Here is a 24094-nt window from a genome sequence, read left to right on the forward strand (position 1 = left end):
TCTCTTTTATTGCTGTAAGACTTCAATAAGAGTAGAGGATGTGGACACCCTTGTTTCATTGCTTATTTAACTGGAAATACTTTGTGGTTTTCCCAGTTTAATACATTGTTGGCTGTCACTTTTCAAATTTTATTTTATTATTGCTCTTGTGTATGGTTTGGTGGATATGCCATGATGATTGTTTGGAGCTCAGAGGACAGCTTTGTAGAAATCAGTTATATTCTTCTACCTTTATGTGGATTTCAGAGAATGAACTCAGGTTTTGTGGTTTTGTGTGACAGGCCCAAACTGTAGGCTTGTTGTATTTTCCTTTATTATCTTGACGTATGGTTGTTCCTTATAGTCTTAGTTTCTTTAGAGTTTTTATCATGAAGGTATTTGGGGCTTTGTCAAAAGTCATTTCTGCATCTGTTTATACAGTCATGTAATTTATTTCTTTGAGTCCATTTTTGTGATAGATTGTTACATTTATTTGTACATATCAAATTATCCTTGCACCTGTGAAATGAATCCTATTCATCTTTACAAGTGTGTTCGTCAGTGTGATGACTTACAGTTTTCCTTTTAGGTAGGTATCTTTCCCTCCTTTTGATATTAGAATAAGAGTGGCTTTATAAAATGAGGTTAGTGTGTTCTTTTTTATTATATGGAATAGTTTTAGAAGCATTGTGCTCATTTTACTTGGGAGACTTATTACAACTTCAGCCTCATTGTTTGTCACAGGTCTGTTTAAGTTGTTTATCTCCCCTTGGTTTAATTCTTGTAGTCATATATGTCCAGAAAGTTTCTCAGTCTGTTGGATATTTTCAAATTCAATGGGATCTGTTTTTAAATATTCTCCAATGAGTCTTTTAATTTCATTAGTATCTGTGATGTTATCTCCCCTTTTATCTCTAATTTTATTAGTAACATTTTTCTGTCTTTGTTTTGGTTAGTTTAGTTAAAGGCTTGTCAACTTTATTTTTTTAATGAACTAAGTCTTTAGCGTTGATTCTTTCTTTGCGTTGTTCTTTACATTTCCATTTCACTGATTCCTGCCTGCTCTTTTTTAAGATGTTTATTTATGTGTGTATGTATATAGGCTTAGGAGTCATATGTGCCATAGGTTTATATGTGTCATCTGTGTGAATTCCTGCAGTCTAGAAGGTGGTGTCAGATTTCCTACAACTAGAATTAAAGGCAGTTGTGACTCACCTAATATGATGCTTGGAACTGAACTTGGTTCCTCTGCACTCACATCACAGTTAACTGCTGAGACATCTCTACAGTCCCAGTCCTGATCTGTAGTTGGAGAACTTCTCTCTGGCCCCCGCCAAGTCCTGTTAGTCCAACAACCCACTTGTAAAATAAACACACAGACATTTATATTATTTAAACTGCTTTGCCATTAGCTCAGGCCTACCATTGTCTAGCTCTTATTCTTATATTTATCACCTTTCTATAAATCTATACTTTACCAAGTGGCTCGTGGCTTACCAGTACCTTACATCTTTCTTGTCATGGCAGCAGCTGGCAGTGTCTCTCTGTCCCAGCCTTCCACCTCCCAGAATTCTCTTCTTTCTTGTCCCGCCTATATATACTTCCTGCCTACATTTTATTTATATAGCATTTTATTCATACAGAGCGATATCCACAGCATTCCCCCCCTTTTTTTTTAAAGGAAGGTTTTAACTTTTACATAGTAAAATTACATATAACAAAACAATTATCAAGCAAGAATTATAGTTACAATATCTAGTCTATTTGTTTTGGCAAAATTAAACAAAATATTCTATCGAGCCTATATTTATGAGTCTAAGGTTTTATACTAACTTATCTTTTATCATAACTAAGGAAAATTATAACTATCTAGTCTTCAACTACATCAAAGACTTCAGAAGGATATAATATTACCTGAGAACCGGGAGAAGGATGCAAGCAACTTTCAGGAGTCTTGCAGGGTAGACAGAGACAGCTGGCAGCCTGGACAGTGACCTAATGTTCCTTTGTAAATTAGGGGCAACTGTCTTCAGCCCACAGGGCTAGAGTCTCTTGATCACTTCTCTCAGTGTCCTGTAGAATGTCTGGCAGTTTCCTCTGCAAAGCAGGAACCTGAAGGACCATTTTGTCAAGCAAAGTTTAGTGGTCACCTTTCTATGGGTCCTGCATGTCCAGTCGATCAAGCAGTCCAGGCAAGAACAGTTTCTTGCCCACGTGGCTATTTTTGCCAAGGTGAAGATAAGATATGAAGTGTCTTCAATGCCCATCCTCCTCTCTGAAGTAAATTGGCATTGCCAGGAGCAGACATGTCTCACTGTCCAGAAAGTCTAAATTTTAAAAATATTTTAAATGCCATATTCTGAAGGTCTTTGAAGTATTTGAAGATTACCTATCTATATGAAATATCTCTATGAATACCTAGAAGACTTAAGTAACATGGCTACGAGTATGATTATCATAGATGACTAATTATTAGTCTATTTTTAATTATCCATTACAATTTTAAATGAGCTATATAAACATAATACCTTAAACAAGGGTAGAAATATACACACAGTATAACAAAATTAACTTTAAGTTTGTATCAATAGACTAAATTTTATACCAGTGTAAAACACTTTAAACAAGTTGTTGCTCTTTAGAAGTAAGTTCATTAATCTGCCCTTTTATACTATTATATCTTATCATATCTAAACTATCCCCCTTTCTTCCTTAGAAAGAGATTGCATTTATAATCAACCCAATTTAAATAAAAATATTGTTTTTTTCTTTGTCCCACACCAGAGGGCTCTTTTGATTTGGGACATAAGAATCTCTTAACCTTTTCTTTTAACAATATGTCTGGGTTTAGAGAAGGGGTGAGCCAATTCCATCTCCAAAGCCATTTGGGAATGTGGGCGTAGTTTCTCTTACTACTTCCTGCTGGATGGGGGCGCTGCATCTTATGGGGACACAAAGAAAATTTTAGGATTATGGAGTAGTCCGTGAGGGTAAACCTCTGAGCCAGTTGCCTTGAAACCTTTCTGGATGTTGGATCATCTGTGCCATGGTGTCATTGGAGACCTTTCAGGTGGCCTTGGCTGATCAAACCTGATGTATCTTAATCTGGAACAAATCCACAGCCTCTGGCTTTCTGTGGAAACAAAAGCAGAGACTCTTTTCCAAAGCAACATATCCTTATATCCAAATTTTGAAGTCAAAGTACCTTTAAAATTTACATATTTGTTTAACTCAACAGCTTTTACGGTCAAATCTTTTTCTGCAGTTAAAAATCCCAAAGACAACACAAACCAGATTCTCTGTGTAATATCCATCTTTGTAAGACTGAAATGCCGCTGTGGCTGCTGGCTCCGCCCACCTCAGCTTCCCAACATGGTGGTGGTACAGTTTACCACCAGCTCTGTGTCTGGAGCCATGTGCACTATCAACTATCAGAAGCAGTTCTATCAAAGCAGTGCATAGCCCAGAAACCTTTTTTTTTAAACTAGCAACTAAATCCACCATGCAGCAGAGTAAAGTGCTGCTTGTAGACTCCTCATTCCCACCATAGTAGCTCAAACCAGCAGGCTGCCGCTAACTTGAGAGAGACAACTAGGAAGCTGGTTTTAGCTCCATTTTAGAATCTTTTTTCTCAGGTTTTAGGTGGAAACTCTTGCCAACATGTTGGGCACCAGATATTGGTGAAATTATTAAGGCCACTCCACGTAGTTAAAAGGGTGGTTTATTTTGTGGGGTAACTTACAAATGAAGGGATAGGTTGCTGGGTCTGGGAAAGGTATGGCACAGTCCGGCCGTGTTCTCTGGAGAACTCTGTTTGGTCTACCTCCAGTGTCCAGGGTCCCAGAACCAAGACAGACCTCTCCTCTTGATCCTGGGACTTCAGCATCCTCTCTCAGCCCCGCCTTGTAGGTGTGACCATTACCAATGCCTCAATGGGGGTTGGAACTTCCAGGCCAAGGCTGGAATGGCTATCCACTACACTGGTCTATTACTATTTCTTTCCATCTACTGATTTTTGGTTTGGCATGTTCTTCTTTTTCTGTGTCCCTGGTTATTTTTTAAAATGTTTGTTGTAGAATATTACTTTAACTGTGTTAGGTTGTGTTACATTTGTTTATGTTGCAGAATATGACTTACCTATGTAAAGGTGTGTTGCATGTGTTTAACTAGGCAAAGATTGTTACATTTGTTTATATGCTTCATTTGTATAATTATGTGTTTAATTATTTGTTTAATTAATTAAAGATGTGTTGCTGTTTCACCTTGCCTGCCTAAGGTGCCTGATTGGTCTAATAAAAAGCTGAATGGCCAATAGGTAGGCAGTAGATGGATGGATAGGCAGGGCTAGTGGGCAGAAATCTAGTGGAGAGAGTTGATAGAGAGATGGAGAGAAAAAAAGAGGGAGACACCTGGGGCCAGCCAACCAGATATTGAAGAAGCAGGAAAAGTAGGGCATACAGAATGAAAGAAAGGTTAAAAAAAGCCCAGAGGCAAAAAAGGAGAGGAGAAATGGCTTAATTTTAGTTTAAAAAGCTGCCAGGTGGTGGTGGCGGCGGCGGCGGCACACGCCTTTAATCCCAGCATTTGGGAGGCAGAGGCAGGCGGATCTCTGTGAATTCGAGGCCAGCCTGGTCTACCAAGTGAGTTTCAGGAAAGGCGCAAAGCTACACACAGAAACCCTGTCTTTTTTTTTTTTTTAAAAAAAAAAGCCTAAACGTAGGCTGAGCATTCATAACTCAGACTTATTATTGGGAGCTGATTGTTGGCCCAAAAGAAAGCCTGCTACAAATGTTAGGCATATAAACTTCTCCCCTAGAACTATTTTCTTTGTGTCTCTGGTTACGGTATGATCTGTTTTCATTTTCATTAAATTCTGTGAATTTAAAATTTTCCCTTCTTTGAAACAAGCAAAATGAATCTAACTTCTCTGATTGATTCATCATTCAGTAATTTCCTGTTTAGTAATCATAAGTTTGTATTTTTTCTGTAGTTTCTCTGGCTGTTAATTTCCAGTTTTAGTCCATTGTTAATTTAATCTGTTTCAGAGAATGTTTCATGGACTGCTATGAAGGATGTAGTTTGTAGATTGAATATTTGTCAGGTACCTGTTGAGTCTATTTAATTAATACTGTCATTTTGTCTCTGATATATGTTTCTTGTTTCTTTTTTCTTCCTTTCTTTTTGAATGGCCTGTTGGTGAGAGTGGGCTTTTGAGTTCTCCATTTTTACTGTGTTGACTTTAGTCTTTTCCTCTACATCCAGTTGTGTTGGCTTTATGAAATTGAGTGTACCAATCTTGTATATTTATGTTTACAATTCTTACATCCTTTTGGTAGATTGTTTCCTTAATCCCAAGTGAGTTATTGTTGTAACTACTGTCAGTTTCAACTTTGATTTGTGTGATATTAATGTGGCTAGCTAAATCTCTTTTTCCTTAGTTCCATTTCTATCTTATAACCCTGGGTATGTTTGTCTTCACCAGTTCCCTGGGTTAGAAAGCAGTGTTTTTTGGAAGCAGCAAATAAATGGGTCTTATTTTAATCAAATCTGGTAGTATGTATTTTGTTTGGAAAATCTAGGTTATTAACATTCAGAATTATTTTTTAGAGGTTCTATTAATCCTATAATCTCATTTTTGCAATGTTGGTTCATTCTCTATCTCTTTTGCTTATTCAATGCGTTTTATTCTTTGCTGAGGTAATTAATATGTGTTCATTTCTTTCTCAAATTCTCTTTTGTAGTACTCCTGAGATGTCTTTATTTCTTTACTTTGTGTTTCTCATGGAATAGTTTTCATTCTCTTTCAGTTATGTAGGCTTTCACTGCTAGATATTGTATTTGGGTTGGGAGTTGTTTCATTCAGAGTTTCAAATACGTTACTCCATGCCCTCCTGGCTTTTACAGACCTTGTTGTCAGAGCTGTTGGCCTTATTACCTTTAAATAGGATTTCATGATGCAGGCTTGCAGCTTTTGTTGTTTTTTCCCTTTGTTTTATATACTAAGTGTTTTAATTATAATATATGGGAAGATGCTTTTCTGTTCTTGTCTGGGATTCTAAATACTTCTTGTATCTGCATGACAATCTCTTCCTCTAAACTTTTCTGCTATGATTTTATTAGCTTACTGTTCCCTGAGCTTGTTTGTACATGTGTGCCCCACATTCACAAATCTGATCTTTTAACGATGTCCCTCACACCTTACATGTTCTTCTTGTGCTTTCTTATTAGTTAATGATTTTGTTGTGTGAATATTCCGATTCAGTTACCTTGTCTTCACACTCTGATCTGTCTTCCGCTTGATCCACTTCATATATAGTGATGCTTTCCACTGAGTTTTCTACTTCAAGGTTTTCATTTCCAACACTGTAATTTAATGTTTTCATTGTTTCTATCTTTATTGGATTTTTCTTATTCTCTCTTGTCTTTATTTCATTCATTTGCTTATTCTCTTTGAATTGATTGCAGAATTGATTTTTGTCCTCTTTGATTTTTCTGAACATTTTTATAATCATTTTAAAATCATTTGGTTTTTCATCTAATTCACTGTATTTGGAAGCCATTGTTGTGGGATTGGTGACTTCGGGGAGTCATGTTCCCTGAATTTTCATGTATACTGTGTTTCTGCATTGAATTGAGTTGTTGGTGTGAGAGCATCTTTATTCTTGCAGTTCTAGTAGGAGTACATAGATTGTAGTATGCTCAGGACACAGGACATGAATGACCTGAAGCACCACTCCAAGAGAACATTAACTGCAATAGCCACCCAATCTAATGATGTACTGGCCTGGTGTGAACATAAAGTAAGAGTTAAAAGTAATTGCTTTTTCAAATCCAATAACTTTTTAAGACTAAAGGAACACTGATAGAATAGTGTGCAGTTGGTTATTAGTTACTGGGGATAGGAATGTAAGAAAAGAAGCTTTGTAAAGCCAGGAATTAGTTTCACAGAAACAAAAGTACACTTGAGGTGGGACAAGTAACCAGAAGCAGGGAGATGAGAAATTGTTAGTGTAAGCGAATTTTAAAGATCATTAAAAGTACAAGAAAATAGAATTAAATATATGCCAGTGTGAGAGTAATCAGCCTGTGTGTGTTGTCCAGCTGAACCTGCTCAACCTGATAGATCTGTTTGCATGTGTCTCAGTGGGTTTCAACAGGTTGCCTATAGGGTTTGAACTTCTACCTTGAGCAGGGCTTCACCTCAGAGTCTGAGCCTCCCACTTCCTTTCGTATCTTGAGGTTACCATTGCAGTTGGAAATTTCTTCTTAACAAGACTTGAGCTGTCTTTGTCTGCAGACTTACACTGACTTTGCATTCTGCACTGAGTTTCAGTTAAAATCAGTTTCCGTGGGGTGTTTATCGTTTTCTGGTCTGTTCTTGTCTGTTAGAGTGTGGTGTGACTTTGGACTTTGGAGACATGGTTGTGCAGTGTTTTCTACTCTTCTAGCCCAGCAGCTTAACTGCAGAGATTGGTACCTGCTCCTTCATTGTCCAGTTGCATAGGTACTATTGCAGAAGAATGGCGCTTGGTAATTTCTGCAGCCTTCAGCAAGCAACTTGTTGGCTTTTCATCTAAACATTTGTGGGTTTTCTTCCCTCCCTGTTGCTGGAGCTTTCTTTTCTCTTGTTTATTGGATCTGATGGTGGTTTATAGGGATGGATTTCTCCATTCCCTGCTATTCATGTTCAGAACTCTCTCTGTTATACTCTCTCTGTAATATTCTTTATGAATGTAGTGCTCATAAATTCTGTATTTTATCTAGTCTCTTATAACTCTGCTGTTCACAGATAGCCTCCCTTCCTTCTATACTTCTCAACTTTTTTAAAAGTCACAGATTTAAAATTCCAGATTTGTGAGGGATTTTGGAGAGTGCTGCTTACCCTTATAACACCAATCTTTCCTTTAATTGGATTTTTATCTTTATTCTAGGACTGTTCAATTTTTTGTGGTTGTTGTTACTTATTTTATGTGGCTTTCCCCTACATATATTTAATTTTCTTTTTGGCTACAGTGTCTTGGATGTAGCCCTGGCTAGCTGGCTTGATATTTACTAACTAGCCTAAAATAGCCTTGAACTCACTATTGTCCTCCTGCCTCAGCCTCCTGAGTACTGTGCACCACTGCACCCAATTGTTTTTCTCTCCCCCCACCACCGTTAATTATGATTAAGTTGATCTGTATTACTTTTAGGGCAAAAGTTTTATATTTGGGAAGTTTTGACTGGGGATGTTGGCCCTTCCTGATAATTCCACCACGTGAGAGGTGTGTGATGATGCAAGATTCTGTCTCAAAATTTGTGTATCCATCATTGAAAATATTGTTGTCATTTGTCTTCATTACAATGTGAGCTTTGATGTTTACAGAAATCTTTGTGTTGTTACCTTAGGTGCTGACAGCAAAGGAGAAGAAAACACAGCTGGATGACAGGACAAAAATCACGGAACTTTTTGCTGTGGCCCTCCCACAGTTGTTAGCAAAAGTAAGATTGTGTTGATGAGAAAGCCTTTCAAAATGGCATAGCATAGTCTTACTTAGCATTACTCCAATGTATTTAACATGATCTCCCCCTCCCCCCAAAAGTACTCTGTAGATGCAGAAAAGGTGACCAATTTGCTGCAGTTACCTCAGTACTTTGATTTGGAGATATATACCACTGGACGATTAGAAAAGGTAAGATGTTTTCTGTGTATAAAATCTTAGAGGAGAAAATGCTATTTCAGTCTACTCTATTATATAGCTTACTTATATATTTTTGTAGTATTTAGAGTGAACCTGTATCTACTAAGTCTTTCAGTATTTTAGACCAATGGGATTTAGAGAAGGGTATAAATGGGCTACCCTTTTGCTTTATACCCATTACTACTTTCATTCTCTTATACATTGCAGGACTATATTTCACTGATCATTTATGGATATTTGTCATGAGTTATTAGACAGTAACAATTGCAAATCAAAATTATCTAGTATTTATATAATACTTTTTGTATGTTCCTATAACTATTGAAAGTTCTTTACAATTATTAGCAATCTTGTCAAACCCCTGTGAGATAGGTTATTTTATTTCCATTAAAGTTGAAAAAATAAGTATGGACCAATCAGTGTATTTGTTTACCAAAACTGTAAAAGTGTCTGAAAATACATGTCTTATACTTTACAATTAGTATATTTGAAAACTGTCCCAGTAGGTTACCATATTATGCCTACTGTATATTCCTTAATAGGGCTTGCCCACAGTGGGCATCCATCTACCACTAAGTTATATTCTTAGCCCTGTACCTTATTAGTTTAATAAAATAAATTTTATTTTGCAGCATTTGGATGCCTTATTGCGCCAGATCCGAAATATTGTAGAGAAGCACACAGACACAGATGTTTTAGAAGCGTGTTCTAAAACTTACCATGCATTATGTAATGAAGAGTTCACGATCTTCAACAGAGTAGATATATCAAGAAGTCAGCTGATAGATGAATTGGCAGATAAATTTAACCGGCTTCTTGAAGATTTTCTGCAAGAGGTATATATTACAAGTATTTTGTCTGTTGGACCCTTCCCTTCCAGGAAATGAGTCACTCAGTATTAACCCTGATGATAGTCTAGTGGTGTGTTGGTGAGTCTTTTTAGTTGTATGAATCATCAAACTGCTATTACTCTTCCAGTAAAATATGAATATGGCAATGATATGCAACTGAGAAAAGATGAAAACAAAACTAGTATTTTTTGCCTTTTGTTCTAAGGAAATTCACTGGGTAGTTGCCTGATTTAGTTGAACTATTGGCTATTAAAGTATAGATAATAGAGTTAGACTGAAGGGAGAGCACTGTACTTTCAAAGAAGCTTATTCCATTGGCACTCAAATACACATATATTTTTGGTGTGATATTTTTCTAGAAATACATGTGTATTTTAATTTACATGAATCAGATCAAGTCATAATTGTCCAACTATTTCCTTTGTAGTCTTGTTTGCTTTGTTTTTTTGAGACAGGGTTTCTTCCTGTAGCCTTGACTACCCTGGAACTACTGTTGTAGACCAGGCTTGCCTTGAACTCACAAAGATCACCTGCCTCTGCCTCTCAAGTGATGGGATTAAAGGCAGGTGCCAGTACGACCGGCTTCCTTTAGCCATTTTTATTAAGACAGGCTCTCACCATGTAGGAACTGGCGTCTAACTCACAAAGATCTCCTTACTTTTGCCTCTGGGCTGCTAAGATTAAAGGTATATGCCACCATGACCAGCGGACATTCACTATTGATATTGTGAACTTTTTTATGTCCAGCAACAATGGTGGATGGAGTGGCTAACAATTATAATCCAGCACTTTGAACCTGAGACAGAAGGGTTGTTTTTAGTTTGAGGCCAGTTCAAACTTCATAGTGAATATCAGGCCAGCCTGAGCTTAGTTCAAAGACCCTTTACATACCACCATTTTTATTTCTTTTGTTTGTTTGTTTTATTTTATTTTATTTTTTTCTGAGACAGAGTTTCGCTGTGTAGCATTGGATCCTGTCTCAGAATTTGCTCTGTAGACCAGGCTGGCCTCGAATTCACAGAGATCCTCCTGCCTCTTGTCTCCTAAGTGCTGGGATTAAAGGTGTGTGCCACCACCGCCTGGCACTTCCATTTTTATTAATGGCCTCCAAATCATTTAGATGTATTTTCCAGGCTTCCTGTTTTATAAAATTATTTAATATTTCATGTATCACATTATTCTTGGTTTAATGTTTACTAATTGGAGGATTGTGTAAATATGTTCATATACAGTTCTCACTTTTGTAAAGATTTTGTTGGTTCCGCCCCTGACTGAGTAGACTACAGTTAAAACAATTTAGTTTTAAATTGACAATAGTTTGTTAACTAAGTTCTGCTACTTTAAAAAATTAAAGTATAAAATTGTATATTTGTGAGGAAAATGGATGTCAGTGCCATAGATAATAGGGCTCATAAAATTTATTTAAAATGTGAACAATTAGGACTAATATATTTCATAGAGTTTCTCCCATTTTTATGTGATTGGTTTGTTATTTTCTCTTGAACACTATTTTTTCATTTACTTAGCTTTTTTGTTTTTAGTTGTTGTATGGGCTCTCGCTTGTCATCTAACATGTGCTCCTTTATTGGCTGTGCATCTAGTACTGGGAAACAGGAAAATTCTAAAATGGTTTTATGTCTGTATTACATAACGGGAGAAGGGAGAACAATACCCTGTTTTTGTCTCTTGTTCATTATGTGCCTCTCTTGACAGTCTTAGGTTGACTCAGCCATATTGTATTAAATTTGGCAGAAATGGGTCTTGAATGATGAAGCTTGTTTGTGGGTTTTATTGTGATTTTTTTTTTTCCTGAGGTTTTGTCACCATTTCAATAGCCTAGGATTTATTACTTGGTTGTTCTTCACTTGATCTGTTCCAAAATGACTGAGAAACAATTTTACTTTGGTATTTATCTTTGTGTGCATGCACACATGAGGGTGCATGTGTTTGAGACAGTCTCACTATATATGGTCTTGAACTCAGTGATCTGCCTATTTCTGTCTTCCTAATGCTGGAATTCAAGGCAGCACCATGCCCAGCATATTGGTCAGTCGGTCAGTTAGTCTATCTAATCTGTCTTCCTTTCTTCCTTTCATTACCCTCTGCTCCCCTCTCTTTTTCTTTCTTTCTATCTTTTCGGTTTATTAAGACAAGATTTTGCTGTGTAGCCGTTGCTGTTCTGGAACTCTATGTAGACCAGGCTGGCCTGGAACTCACAGAGATCCACCTGCCTCTGCTTCCTGAGTGCTGGGATTAAAGGCATGCACCACTGCCACTGGGCTTATTGTTTTGGTCTTTTTTAACGTGTGGTTAATATTCATAGGGAGAAGAACCTGATGAAGATGACGCATATCAGGTATTATCAACATTGAAGAGGATCACTGCTTTTCATAAGTAAGTTGAATCTTTGAGTTTCTGATTTTTTTAAAACCATAATAAATAACCTTGCATCATTTATGGGTTATTATGTTTTCAGAGTTTTTGTTTTTTCTTCCTCTTTAAAAGAAATTACTTGATAGGGGCATGTTATAATATTCTGAAAAAATTATGACAGTCTTGTTTTTTTAAATATAGCTTAATTTGTTTCTTTGTTTTGTTTTTAACAGTGCCCATGATCTTTCAAAGTGGGATTTGTTTGCTTGTAATTACAAACTCTTGAAAACCGGAATTGAAAATGGAGATATGCCTGAGCAGGTCTTTATTTATTTTATGTTCCATAGTGAACTTTGAAAAGTAGAAATTGGTGAGACAAATTTTCCCTCTGATATTCTATTTCTTTATTCTAGATTGTTATTCATGCACTGCAGTGTACTCACTATGTAATCCTTTGGCAGCTTGCTAAGATATCTGAAAGCAGTTCCACAAAGGTATGTGCTAGTTCCTCAGTGTTCTCACTGAATATTATTCACTATTGTAGTTAGCGTTTTTCTGCCTGGCCCAGTCAGGACAAATCTCTCTTACCCGCCAGTCCCACAGTCGCTCAGACCCAACCAAGAAAGCACACAGAAACTTACATTGTTTACAAACTGTTTGGCCGTGGCAGGCTTCTTGTTATCTGCTTCTTCTATCTTAAATTAACCCATTTCTGCTTATCTATACTTTGCCACATGGCTTGTGGCTTACCAGTGTCTTTACATGTTGCTTCTCGTGGCGGCGGCTGGCGGTGTCTCTCCAGCCTTCTACTTCCCAGGATTCTCTTCTCTCTTGTCATGCCTATACTTCCTGCCTGGCCACTGGCCAATCAGAACTTTATTTACACAGAGCAATATCCACAGCACACTATTTTCAGCACATTTGAACTGTTAGTAAGAGCAAATAAATTCAGTCATGTCATACTTATTTCTAGTCTATGTGTAGTCGTGTTTCTAGTTTGTATGTTCAATGAAAAAGAACATTATGTGATTTTTAATTAAAAATTATTCTCTTGTAAAAATGGCATAATTTGACTTTACATTCTCAAATTGTTTACTAGATATAGGAAGGTGGTTTTTTTTAAGATTTATTTATAAATGTATATGGATATTTTGTTTGTATGTATGTCTGTACAGCAGGAGAGGGCATCAGATCCCATGAGACTATAGTTATAAATGTCTGTAAGCTGCCATGTGGGTGCTGAGAATTGAACTCAGAGCCTCTGGAAGAGCAGCCAGTGCTCTTTACTGCTATTTCATCTCATTAGCCCTAGGGAGATAAATTTTGCAAAACAGGATTGAGTACCTTCACCCAAGAACCTTTAAAATAATTGTACACAATGATTGGATTACATAAACCGAAGATGATGTACCAACTTTCTCTGTAGTATCTTGTGCTCTGATTACATCATGAGATCACTTTATTAGTAGTCTTCAAGGTTTCTCAAACTCATTTTTAAGGTTTATTTATTTATTAAGTTATGTGTATACCCATCATTTGCTTGCCTGTTGTGAGAAACTGTGGGAATCAAATCATGGTCTTCTGCAAGAGCAACAAGTGCTTTTAGCTACGTTGCCATCAGTCTATCCCCCAAGATCATGTATCATGTTTTAATTGATGATAATAATATTAATTGGGCTCATTTTTCTAAATCTTAAGTTTATGGAAGGTATAGTTATAGATTAGGCTGTACATAAGTATTTTCCTGAAGAAAAATTTCTCCTATTTGTTGGTTTAGTATGTGTATATTTAAGGAACATTTTAAAGTTTGTTAACACCACAAAATTGAGTTTTCAGGATCTATAACCATTATCTTTCAAATAAGAAAATAAGGTATCATTCCATTTATTTTATTTTCTTCCATGAATTGGCCATTTCAAATAATAAAGTGAACGTGAATCATAAGTATTGGCTCTAAGCATTCTGAGCTGGTGTTTTCATTCAAGTTAGCCATATATAATAAAGTAAGGTTCCCCAGATCATTTAGAATATCAGTTAATATACACATTAATTTTTAAGTTTTATGTTGCTTAACCTTTCTTCTATGTAATGGACTAGATATTGGGTTTCCTCCTGATGTTTTCATTCATGTCTGTCGTTGTTGTAGTTTGTTTCTGTTTCTTTGGTAATTACCCAAACCAAAAGCTACTTGAGGGAGGAAAGGGTTTATTTTATCTTATACAACCAGGTCACAATGCATCATTGAAAGAAGTCTGTAACTAAAAGTGTTTCTGTGTCCTGCCTGGTCCTGCAGCTGCTTAGACCCAAGTAAACACACAAAGGCTTGCATTAATTAAAACTGCTCGGCCATTAATTAGCTCAGGCTTACTGCTGACCAGCTCTTACATTTAAACTCAGCCCATTTCTGTTAATCTATATGTCACCACATTTTCCATGGCTTTACCTGTGTGCCATTACATGCTGCTCCCTGGACAGAGGGCTTGCGTCTCCTGACTCAGCCTTCCTCTTCACAGAATTCTCCTCTCTGCTTGCCTGGCCTATACTTCCTCCCTGGCTACTGGCCAATCAGCATTTTTTAATCAACCAATCAGAGCAACACATTACAGCTTACAGAGTGACATCACCATCAGAAGTCAGGGCAGGGAGCTGAGGTAGAAACCATGGAGGAATAATGCTCACTAGCTTATTTATTACTCCCTGGTTCTCTGCTCAACTGGCATTTTTTTATACAGCTCTGGACCACCTGCCCAAGGCTAGCACTACCTACAGTGCTGGGCTGGGCCCTCCCATATCAGTTATTAAGACAGTTCTTCACAGACATGCCTGCATGCCATTTTCATTTGGGCAGTTCCCCAGTTGTGTCAAGTTGATATCTATAGCAAACTAGGACAATTGTACTTAGCTTATACCCCCACTCCCAAGCTCATCATCTTGTTTCCTCTCCCGACTCTATCTGGTTCCCTTTCTTCCCCAAATAGTCCTCATTCTCTTTTCATGTCATTGTGTGTACATATGTGCACATTTGCATGTATGAGTGTGTGGGTTGAATCTGTATATTAAAAAGCACATAAAATTTTCTCGTTCCTTTTCCCTTTCATTATCTTTTCTTATTCCCTCTTCCTTTCTTTAGAACTATTCCTCCGTCAACTGAATTACATATTTATTTCAGTATGGAGTTTATAATTTCATTATAGACTGCCTTCATGTTGTAGTTCTATGTCACTGTTACTTTTTGATACTCATAATAAATTCATTTATACAAATTATATATGCATAAAATTATAGAAGTAGTTATCAAAAGCAACATGTATGTTGAGAGTATAACTGTTGCATATAAGAGAAAACTAGAATATTTGTCTTTCTGAGTCTGACGTATTTCCTTTAACACAATGATCTCCAGTTCCCTCCCCTTTTCCTATATACTACATTTTCCTTACCTATTCATCTAGACTGATTCATGGGACTAGTGCAGCAGTAAACATGAATGTGCAATTTTCTTTGTAGTATGCTAACTTCGAGTCCTTAGAAGTTTGAATTAGATACTTTGAAGTGTACCTTGTGGAGATTTGACAAAAAAAAAAGAGAGAAGTGATTTTTTTTGTCTTCCTTTGTAATAAATCATGAAGAATAAATTTAAGTTAAAATTTCACATAGAGCTAGCTAATGCAGTTAGCTCTATGGTAATGTTTATGTTATCAAGCATTTTAACGAAGTACTGAGTTGTTTATACAGTAGTTTAAATAATTCCTCTTAATTTTCTTAAAGGAGGACTTACTGCGCTTAAAGAAACAAATGAGGGTCTTTTGTCAGATATGTCAACATTACTTGACCAACGTGAATACTACTGTTAAGGAGCAGGTTAGTAATTGCTACATTTTGTTTGCCAAGCAACTTAGCTAACATAAAAACCTGTGTGAAAATATTTAATAGTAAGAACCATCTAGTATATGTGTATGTATGCTGTAGTTTAAACACAATAAATTAAGCTTATACATAATAAGATGGGTATATTCATTTAATAAGGGTTTATATTTTGCATTGTATGTGCCCATGTGTTTACATCTCTACACACACACACACACACACACACACACATCTATAGCCAATTAATGTTGCTAAAAATAAAGAACATGTGAAATTGTTGCTTGTATTAGTAGTCATTATTTAAGAAATAAAGCTTTCCAGCTTTAATTTTATTTTTTTGAGACAGAGTTTCTCTGTGTAGCCCCTTCTCCTGGATCTCTCTCTGTAAACTAGGCTGGTCTTGAACTCACAGAGATTCTTCTGTCTCTGCCTCCTGAGTGCTGGGATTAAAGGCGTTCATCACCACCGCCCAGCTTAGCTTTAAAATCTTGAGAAAACAATTACCTGAATTAATAATTTCAAATACAGAAAATTAGATTTCCCCCTAAGCTAAATATATTATGTATTTATGACATTTGCTAAGAATCTTGTTGACATTTTTTCCTTTTCTTTTTTAACAGGCATTCACTATACTGTGTGATATTTTGATGATCTTCAGTCATCAGATTATGTCTGGAGGGCGAGACATGTTAGAACCATTAGTTTATACTCCTGATTCTTCATTGCAGTCTGAGTTGCTCAGCTTTATTTTGGATCATGTCTTCATTGAACAGGATGATGATAGTAATAGTGCAGGTAATTTTATTCTCATCATCTCATTGTATGTGTATACAAACACTATTAGTCAAACTCAATATGAAAATAGGTTTGTGTTCTTTAATAAATATCAGTGTACTATAAAGATGATATGGTGTTACAGAGGATATGCTTCCAAGATATGTGCTTCTCATTAGCACTAACTCTTTTCTACTTTGAATCTCCTTAACAATTGTGAGAGTGGATTAAAATTCATAAGGCCCATATTCAGATAATTTGAGGAGAATAAGACATTTATATGACTTTTTGTTGTGTATTTTTATATCATATTTTGTGATCATGTGTGAAAATTGTTATACACTTGTACACATCCACCCATCTTTCTCAAATTTTGCTGTATTTTTAGTTTATTTTGGAAAGAAGACATAACTTAATTCATGACCCTTCACCAATAAATTTTTTTCCTTTTACCAAGTAATAGCCACTGTCATAAATTTGTTGTTTCTCAGATATTTCCATTTTACTTGGAAGTTTTTTGTTCAATAATTTTGTTGTTAATTTCCATATGAATGTTGTTATACAAACTTTTTACAACATATTTTTTAATTTTTAGGTTGTTTTTCAGTATTGACATGTAACCACAATTGATTCATCTCAACCACTGAGCATCTTAAGAATTGACCACTATACATTTACATTTCCTAATTTTAGGCATTTTGATGGTTTCAAATTTCCCACAGTTATAGATTATTACAACACATATACTTATTTACTTAAAAATAGTATAAGTTCTTTTATTATATATAAATTTAAGACTGAAGTTGGATTGTATACTATTTTGTTTTTATAATTTAGCCACTGGTTGTCACAAAGTTGAATTGCTCAATCAGCCCACCACCAGCATACCATTTCCATTACTACACAGTTGTCATCTATATCCAGGGTTGCTCCACTGACAATATGCACCAATAATGGTGGCTGACACTTGTGAAAATCCTATGTTAGGTATTCCTCTTCATTTTTTAATCTTCATAATAAAAGAGAATACTTTTTCACATGAAATAGAGAAAAAATATCAGAGTTTAAAAACTCCCCTCTCCCTCTTGTATTAGGTATTGTTTTGGTCCGTCCTCTGTCCGTCCCTGTGTGTCCCCCCCCCCCACACACACAGAGTTTACTCACTCTGTAGGCCATTCTGGCCCCAAACTCAGAGATCTACCTGCCTTTGCCTCCCAAGTGCTAGGATTGAAGGTGTGTGCCACCATGGCCTAGTCAAAATTCTTTTCTTTTCTTTTTCTTTTCTTTCTTTTTTTTTTTTTTTTGCCAATTTGGTCTGTAGGAGGAAGTCCATGCTTCAAGTTCTTGTCAATATCACTAACTAATAACTGAAAATTATATTACATAAAAGTGAGCCATTATAATGATAGCAATTAAGTTAATTTATAACATTCAGTATAATCTTCTTACCATGTAAATGATGCATGTTTTAAGTTGCTGGGTAAATGGCTTTGACATATTGGAGCATATACTTTATAATGTTTGCTGATGTTCTATCTTAAATTAAAGCTTGATGTTAAGGTTTTCAGGTGTAACTCAGTGATAGAATGTGGGTTTAGCATTCTTTATGCTCTGCTTTAAGTCATTAGCACCGAAAATAATTGAGATGGATAATTTCCTACTGGGTGTCAGGATTACTAGAGGGGATTTTCTTTTTTTGTTTGTTTGTTTTTCGTGACAGGGTTTCTCTGTGTGGCTTTGTGCCTTTCCTGGATCTCACTCTGTAGACCAGGCTGGCCTCAAACTCACAAAAATCCTCCTGGCTCTGCCTCCCGAGTGCTGGGATTAAAGGCTTGCACCACCACCGCCTGGCTACAGGGGATTTTCAAATATTAAGAATCTTTTATTGAAAGGCTAACAGGATATGGACTAACCAGTTGTTCACTGAATAGAAATGGCTAATAAAGATATAGAAAAGATGAATTTCTCTATAAAGAATAACCAAACAAAACTGAAATAGTAGGGTTCTTTTAGTTTCCTTTTGTGTGCCATAGTTTTTTATAATTAATTTCTGATATGAAATGTGTTCATAGGGAAATTCTTTGTGTGTGATGAATATTGTATTACTGTATCTGTATTAATTTGGGCATCTACACGCATACTTTACATGTCAGTCCTCACATCTTGAAACAAGGTATCCATCCATGTTCACCTTCACAGTATCAGGCCAGCTGGGACTCTGAACTTCATCTGTTCTCTTGTCTCTTCCTCCAGTCTCTGTGTAGAGATGTAATTGAGGAAGTGGGTGGCAATTCTCTTGAGTTTCAGGCCCGCCTGGGCTATTTAGGAAGTTGTAGAGCAGTCACGGCTATATAGTAAAATCCTGTCTAAATAAATAAGAAAAATGTACAAGAACAAACCAGAGGTAAAGTGGAGTGAGATCATCTTTGGAAATGATGAGTTTTTCTGAAATTAGTTTGTCTTCAATGAAGGAGACTTTACCAACAGATTCTGAATATGCATGTCTTTTTTGACAAGTCATTCTGTTGGTCAAGTATAAGAATGAATTAGATGAGCTTAAGGTGACTAACCATCAATTCCTTTTATTTGTTGTCTCTGTTCCTTTGCAATGATGGTCATTTGGTGTCTAAAAAAATGTAGTATATTTGAACTTTTGAGTAGTTGTAACATTTAATTTTGGTTTTAATGCTTCCTTTCCCCTGTTCAAATTTTCCAATAAGAGGGTTAGTGTATGGTATATGTTAAAATATATGATTGAAATAAAACACAAAATAGATTGATTATTGGGAATCTCTCCCCCACAGATGGTCAGCAAGAGGATGAAGCCAGTAAAATTGAAGCTTTGCACAAGAGGAGAAATTTACTTGCAGCATTTTGTAAGCTAATTGTATATACTGTGGTGGAGATGAATACAGCTGCAGATATCTTCAAGCAGTATATGAAGGTGAGTTTGAAAATGTACTTTCAATAGTTATTTCATGCTTAAAAAAATTCTAATAATGGCTTGACTGTGCAGGCACCAATGCACATTTTTAAATACTAAAAATACTAAAAGAATATGGTCCATGTTGAGGGATGCTCTAAGTATTTTCTCAAGTAAAAATATTTTGAATATAAAAAAATTTATTTTTGAAGGCTTTACTTTCTTCTCTCTCCCTCTTTTGAGAAAGGGTTTCACTACGTAGCTCTGTCTGTCCTGAACTCACTATGTAGACCATTTTTGCTTGGAACCCACATGCCTCTTGACTGTGGGATTTAAGGCCCGAGCCACTACACCCAGTGTCTTTACTCTCTACAAGTAAAAGTACATGTAATTTTTTAAATCCAATTTAATTTTCTATTTTAAATAGTTTACTATATGAAAGAGGTTTAGCATCATTTAAAAGTAGTTTGGAAGTTACATCTTTTGGCAGGATGAATTTTATTTTATGAGGCACATCAAATTTTTTTTAACAAATTTGAATGTTTTAGATTTAGATATTCTAAATTGTGGTCATTTTTTCCCATCATGGAAAATATTTATTATTTATATAATATTTGTCCTTTCCTTGCTTTATTAAAAGGTAGAGCTGATATATATATTTGGGTGTGGTGTTAGATCTCTGTGAGTTTGAGGCCAGCTTTGTCTACATAGTGAGTTCCACGCTAGCCAGAGTTACTTAGTGAGTTGTCTCAAAAAAAAAAATACATTTTTCCTGTATATTCTTCTGTTATCATTGATAGCTATTTTTATAGGTATTAAAACCATTGTTTTAAATGAGAAAAATGCACCTGTAATATGCAAATTTTAGTCACAGTAATTTCTTTAAATGTTGTTCATAGGCTATTTGTTCTTTAAACCAAATGAATAAGTTGGCCTACATCTCATTAACAATGAGAATAACTGATTATATTTATTGTGCTTAAAGAAAACTTATGTTATCTCTGAAACTCAGTATAACCTAGTTACTACTTTATTTCATGCCCTCTTTGTTTAAACAGTTTGGGTTTAAGTTAAAGATGACTTCTTAGAAGTGACCTGAAATCTTTAGTACTGTTATAAGTTTCCTGTCTTCAAAAGTACAAATGCATACTTTGTATTATGATTATAGAATTAAAATAAACTTAGTCTTATTTTCCAAAAATTTCAGAGAGTAAACTCTAATTCGCATCAATTTCTTTTTCTAGTATTATAATGATTATGGCGATATCATCAAAGAAACAATGAGTAAAACGAGGCAAATTGACAAAATTCAGTGTGCTAAGACCCTTATTCTCAGTTTGCAACAGGTAAGACTGAGTATCAGGTTTCTTAACATAAGTTACTGTCAGTTATCAAAACTGTAATTATGGAAACTGGGCAGAGGACATGACAGACAATTTGTGAAAGTAGCAATATAAAATATTCAACCTCACTTAGTAGTAGACAAAAAATAGTGTACTAGAAGTTTATACATACATGTGAAATGATTGAGTCTGCCTAATGGACTCACTCCTTAACTCATAACTTGAAGTAAGATCATTTTAATCCACTCTGAGAAATTTTCTTTTTCTTTTTTCTTATTGGTGTATGTTTGTGTGGAGTGTGTGTGTGTGTGTGCATGAATGTATATTCATGTATATACCTGTATGCAGTTATAAGTGTGGAGGCCAGAGATTGATTCTTGTGTACTGTCTTTGATTGTGTTCCTTTACTGAGGTGGGGTCTCTCTCTGAACCTGGCTTTCCCTAGGATGTTAGGCAGGCTTCTACATCATCTTGGATTTTATGTGGATGCTAGGATTTGAACTTTGATGCTTGTGTTTGCATCGTAAGCGCTTTATCCACTAAGCCATCTTCTCAGCCTCCTTCCCCTTTAAACTGTGTGTGTGTGTGTGTGTGTATGTGTGTGTGTGTGCACACCTTTGTGTGGTTCTTTTTGAGTGGGACACAGGACCTTTTGCATGTTAGGTAGATGCTTTACAACTCAGCTACATCCTTATTCCTATAGTATCTATCTCATTGTTAACTATACTCACTATTGTAGTTAGTTTTCCTACCTGGCCCACAGTCAGGACAAATCTCTCTCACCCACCAGGCCCATAGATGGTCAGAACCAACCAAGTAAACACACAGAAACTTATATTGTTTACAGACTGTATGGCGTGGCAGGCTTCTTGTTATCTACTTCTATCTTAAATTAACCCATTTCTATTATTAATCTATACTTTGCCACGTGGCTCATGGCTTACCATTACCTTACATCTTCCTTGTCCTGTACGTGACTGGTAGAATCTCTGCCCCAGCCTTTCACCTCCCAGAATTCTCTTCTCTCTTGTCCCACCTATACTTCCTGCCTGGCCACTGGCCAATCAGAATTTTATTTACACAGAGCGATATCCACAGCACACTATATTGTAAAGTTCATCTGGAACCTAATCATCCTAATTGATGAGTCCTATTCCACTGCCCTAGTTTGTGGCAGTAATTATTTTATTCTGTCTTTGGCTTCATTTTTGTTAGGTTCTATTAAGTGTGACCATATGGTATTTGGTTTTCTATGCCTGTCTTATTTCACTTAATGGATTATCTTCTGGATTCTTCCATTCTTTTGCAAATGCCACATAATTTCGCCTTTTAAAGGCTAAATAATACTTGCTTTTGTGTGTTTGCTTGCATATATATGTTGTACATGACATTCCTTAATGTGTGGACAATTAAGTTAATCTATCTCGTGGTTGTTGTTAATGGTATTATACAGTGAACATAGTAGTGTTGATATCTCTTTGAAATAATGATGTTATTCTTCCTGGTATGTAGACATCTTTGTCATTTTCATAGTTGTATAATACTTCATCTTATAGATGGATTATAATTTTTAAGCAGATGTTGAGGCCTTTTATAACTTATGTTATTATAAATATTGCTAAAATATTTTGTGCATAGTATTGTACATAAATACTTCTTTCGGATCAAGTCTTAGAACTACTAAGTTATAAGATATCAAAACTCAATAGCTTTTGCTACTTTATGATTAAAATTCATGATGTGAAGATTCACCTCTTGGAGATAAATAATATAGTGACTAACATCCATGAGACCCTGGATTTCATCACCATCACCACAAAAGCAGAGCATAGTTGTCTAATAGCTTACAATGGGTTTCCCTTTCCTTATATTGTTGTATGTGTTTGTACCCAAGTAATATGCACTGATTGGAATTTTGATAGATTTTACCTAAAGAGTTTGGAACACCAATAATGATATCTTCTTGTATCATGATTTTTAAAAATCTGTGGTTATTATCAATGCAGTATATCATTTGTCTAACTTTTATATTTTAACTGGAAAATATGCTTAAATATGTTAATACATATATATCAAGAATAATGGCATTGTCTTCTTTTTTCCAAACAGCTTTTTAATGAGATGATACAAGAGAATGGCTATAATTTTGATAGATCATCGACAACATTTAGTGGCATCAAAGAACTCGCTCGACGTTTTGCTTTAACTTTTGGACTTGACCAACTGAAAACAAGAGAAGCTATTGCCATGCTGCACAAGTAATCAATCTCCTAATACTTTATTCATTGCTTGGATTTTCATGAATCTTACTTTGGGTCTATTCCTTTGTTTGTTGTATTATTGGTTTTTTAAACCATTGCAGTAAGGTCCCCCTCTCTTTTATAAATACACATGTGTTTGTGCATGGGCATCCTTCATAAGAAAGTCAGAACAAACTCAGCTCAAGTGTCATCCTTCAGAATGCTACCTACCTCTTTTTTTTTTTTTTTTTTTTTTTTTTGGTTTTTTGAGGTAGGTTTTCTCTGTGTAGCTTTGCGCCTTTCCTGGAACTCGCTTTGTAGACCAGGCTGGCCTTGAACTCACAGAGATCCACCTGCCTCTGCCTCCTGAGTGCTGGGATTACAGGTGTGTGCCACCACTGCCCGGCTACCTACCTCCTTTGAAACAAAGTCTGTGCTTGGCCTGTAGTTCACTGTAACTGGAGGGTTTTTTTTTTTTTTTTAGGTCCCGCCAAGTCCGGCAGTCTGACAGTTCACTTATAAAATAATCATTTAGACGCTTATATTATTTAAACTGTTTGGCCTAATGGCTCAGGCTTTTTGTTATCTAGTTTTTATATCTTAATTAACCCTTTTTATTAGTCTATTAGTTGCCATGTGGCTCGTGGCTTACTGGAACCTTACAACTCTCTTGTCATGGTGGCGGCTGGCAGTGTCTCTCTGCCTCAGCCTTTCATTTTTCCCAATTTTTTGTTTGTTTGTTTGTTTCAATCCGTTGGGTGCCATTTGTAGCCGGAATTTTTTCTCCAGGTCCCGCCAAGCCCGGCAGTTTGACAGTCCACTTATGGAATAATCATTTAGACGCTTATATTATTTAAAGTGTTTGGCCTAATGGCTCAGACTTTTTGTTATCTAGTTCTTACATCTTAAATTAACCCATTTCTATTAATCTATAAGTTGCCACGTGGCTTGTGGCTTACTGGTACCTTACATCTCGCTTGTCATGGTGGGGGCTGGCAGTGTCTCTCTGCCTCAGCCTTCCACTTCCCCCAATTCTCTTTTCTGTTTGTCTCACCTGTAATTTTTG

General features: G+C 35.9%; 1 protein-coding gene across 6 annotated transcripts in view; it reads left to right on the forward strand.

Moving 5' to 3' along the window:
- Stag2 (stromal antigen 2) overlaps positions 1 to 24094 on the forward strand; it is a 132783-nt gene that overhangs the window by 91842 nt on the left and 16847 nt on the right. For all 6 annotated transcript variants that reach the window (XM_036174147.1, XM_036174152.1, XM_036174149.1 and 3 more), the window contains exons 17-27: positions 8368 to 8460; positions 8562 to 8651; positions 9293 to 9496; positions 11835 to 11905; positions 12118 to 12205; positions 12298 to 12378; positions 15650 to 15742; positions 16369 to 16543; positions 19327 to 19466; positions 20690 to 20791; positions 22898 to 23046. In XM_036174147.1, the coding sequence (XP_036030040.1) occupies positions 8368 to 8460; positions 8562 to 8651; positions 9293 to 9496; positions 11835 to 11905; positions 12118 to 12205; positions 12298 to 12378; positions 15650 to 15742; positions 16369 to 16543; positions 19327 to 19466; positions 20690 to 20791; positions 22898 to 23046 (1286 nt within the window). The remainder of the gene's footprint in view (positions 1 to 8367; positions 8461 to 8561; positions 8652 to 9292; positions 9497 to 11834; positions 11906 to 12117; positions 12206 to 12297; positions 12379 to 15649; positions 15743 to 16368; positions 16544 to 19326; positions 19467 to 20689; positions 20792 to 22897; positions 23047 to 24094) is intronic.

The sequence above is a fragment of the Onychomys torridus genome, chromosome X (genome assembly GCF_903995425.1).
Source record: "Onychomys torridus chromosome X, mOncTor1.1, whole genome shotgun sequence".
NCBI lineage: Eukaryota > Metazoa > Chordata > Mammalia > Rodentia > Cricetidae > Onychomys > Onychomys torridus.